Source organism: Aethalodelphis obliquidens, unplaced genomic scaffold, assembly GCF_003676395.1.
Source record: "Aethalodelphis obliquidens isolate GAN/ISIS:26980383/991018 unplaced genomic scaffold, ASM367639v1 scaffold49, whole genome shotgun sequence".
Lineage (NCBI taxonomy): Eukaryota > Metazoa > Chordata > Mammalia > Artiodactyla > Delphinidae > Aethalodelphis > Aethalodelphis obliquidens.
In genome coordinates this window covers 10,774,151-10,776,692 of record NW_020837993.1, presented here as the reverse complement: position 1 = coordinate 10,776,692, position 2,542 = coordinate 10,774,151, and the positions used below count along the sequence as shown (strand labels likewise).

The 2,542-nt window shown below is 57.1% G+C and overlaps 1 protein-coding gene across 1 annotated transcript in view; it reads left to right on the top strand.

The window, feature by feature from the left end:
- Positions 1 to 1,592: 1,592 nt before the first annotated feature.
- Positions 1,593 to 2,542, top strand: part of IGF1R (insulin like growth factor 1 receptor) — a 307,791-nt gene continuing 306,841 nt past the window's right edge. The window contains exon 1 of the mRNA XM_027083187.1: positions 1,593 to 1,647. Within this exon, the coding sequence (XP_026938988.1) occupies positions 1,608 to 1,647 (40 nt within the window). The 5' untranslated portion in view covers positions 1,593 to 1,607. The remainder of the gene's footprint in view (positions 1,648 to 2,542) is intronic.

The following is a 2,542-nucleotide window of genomic DNA, read 5'->3' as shown; positions in this document are numbered from 1 at the left end:
TCAGCTCTAAACTTTTGTCTTAATTTACAAGTATGTATTACAAAATTCTGAATATTAAATATAATGAAAATATAATATTGATATTCCTTTACATTTAATTGCAGAATGGATCTGTAGGCATTGAAACCAACCTCATATAGGGAATTGTCTGAAGAAATATTTAAAAATTAGTAGACCAAATTTTAACTATTCATATGGTAGTGCCTACTTTTAAAATGATACATGCTAAATTTAAATTTCTTTTTAAAGATTCAAATATATTTCTTTCTTTGCTAATGTCCAGGAATATCTAAAACTGGAACATTTTATTTAAAAATTCAGCTGAATTTCAGTTAAACAAAACAATCCCATATGAATGACTTTCTTAAGTAAAAAAAGATTTATTTCCCTTCTATCCAACTGACTTACTGAATTGAGCTAAAAATTTCCAAGGGGAAAAATGATCTAGGGAATAAATATAGGGGGAAAAGGGCTAGGTTTCCATTATAATAGCTTTTGACTTGTTTTCAGCTCTTAATTTAAAAAATTATTTACGAACGATGGGATGCATAATGTAACGCGGAAACCTTTTACAATTAGAGTAAAAAAAAGAAAACTACTTTCCTTTGGAACAGATCCCCTCTTACCAGACAGCCTGATTGTTTATGAGACTAACACTTCTACTCAATCTCGACATTCACAACTCTTTGTTAGCCATCTTCTTTTTACTTATTATTGACAGCAATTAGCCTGAGTCATGAAACCGGACCACATTAAAGGCGACACGTGGTCCAATCACTATTTTTAAAAGTCCACGTATTTCAAACTCCTCTCTCTAGCCATTGCGGGGCTGTTTCCCGCTTTGAGGACCTGGTCTCCGCAGCGTTATTCATTAGATGTCAGTCCTAGGGCAAGTCTCTCTTTGGGGAAACCTCTCCTTGGGCACATTCAAGAAAACCACAGAGGAGACTGGACTGGAAGTTTCTAGTCACTTACAGAGCGAAGGAGGCAAGAGAGACGTGCCCGGGAGGACCCGAGGCAGGTGCGGGTGGGTTTCCGCAGTGACCACTCATTGTGCTTGTGTGAGGCGTGTTCGCCTGTCGCGAACCCAACCGGGAGACCCGTCTCGGCCCCGGTCCCCCCACCCCTTCCTCGGGGAACCCCTCGGACACGCCCCCTAGCCTCGGGGCCCCCGGAGCCCCGCACCGTGCACGCGCCCTGGCCGCTCCCCTCAGCTGTCCACGTGGTGGAGCCAGGAGAAGCGCGAATCCGCGAGGATCTCTCTGGACCCGCCGCGGGTCTCGGAGGCCGGGCCAGCGCTACCCAACCCGGCCGGCCCCCAGTCCGGGCCCCCATATTTCCTCTCCCGGAGGGAGGGAGGCGACACTCCGCGGGCCAGCCCTCCCCGGCTCCTGCCGCGCCCCCTGGCGGCCGCCGCGGGGACGCGCGCTGGGCACGCGGGGCAGCCTGTCTGGGCTCCCCTTCCCCGGCTCCGGGCCCCAGCGGGCCGTCTCCCATTGCTCCCGGGGCCGAGCCACGGGAGCCGCGCCCTTCGCCCTAGCTGCCCGCGAGCCCTGGAACTGTGGGCTCCCCGATGGCGACGCCGTGGCTGCCCCAACCTTGCGCGAATGTGCCCACTTAGTAGCCTGGGGGTCTCCTTTCTCCCAGGTATGCCCCTCCCGCCACGTTCGAGCTTTCCAGCAGGCTGCGAAAAAATGCCGCATGCACGCACTTATTTATTTCTTTTGCAACAGCTGCAAGAAACAATGAAGCTTTTCAAGAACTGGGGAAACGCGTTTTCCAGCCTTGCTGTTGTTGTTTTCAATGAACCTCTCGGGCCCCGCACTCCCCGCCCGCCCCCACCCCCCACCCCCGCCCCTCCTCCCCTCCCCTGCTAGCTCCTCCGCTGTGCCCGGACAGGCGCCTGGGGCATTGTTTTTGGAGTCTTGCGGGAGGGGAGGGCGCGTGCAGGGTGGCCGGCGCAGTGCGGGTGGGGGCGAGAGCGTGTGGGCGCGCGCGCGTGTGCCCGCGCGGGCAGGGGCGGGGGCGGTGCTTCGCAGCTTCGCATCCCACGCTCGGGCTCCGCTCCGCACTGCCCTGAGATCCCAGGCTCCGGCTCTTGGCGCGCGCCGGCCTGGGCCGGGCCCTCCGCGCGCCGCGGCTGCGGCTGTGGCCGCTCCAGTGTGCGCGCGGGCGGGTGTGCGCGCGGGCGAGTGTGCGCGGCCCCGAGAGCGCGCGCGCGCGAGCCCCCAGTGTGTGGCAGCGGCGGCGGCAGCGGCGCGGCGAGGCTGAGGCTCTTGTTTACCAGCATTAACTCTGCTGAGCGGAAAAAAAAAAAAAAAAAAGGAAAAAAACCCGAGGAGGAGCGAGCGCACCAGGCGAACTCGAGAGGCGAGCGAGAGAGAGGGACGCCGCCAGCGAGCCTGCCCCCGGCGCGCCCGTGCCTGGAGGTTGCAGACCCTCGGCCCCGCTCCCCGGGCCCTCCACGCCCCTCCCGCGCGAGGGGAGCTCCACGGCGCGCCGCGCGCCTCGGCTTTGACCTTCAGCGAGCCGGGGCCCCCGC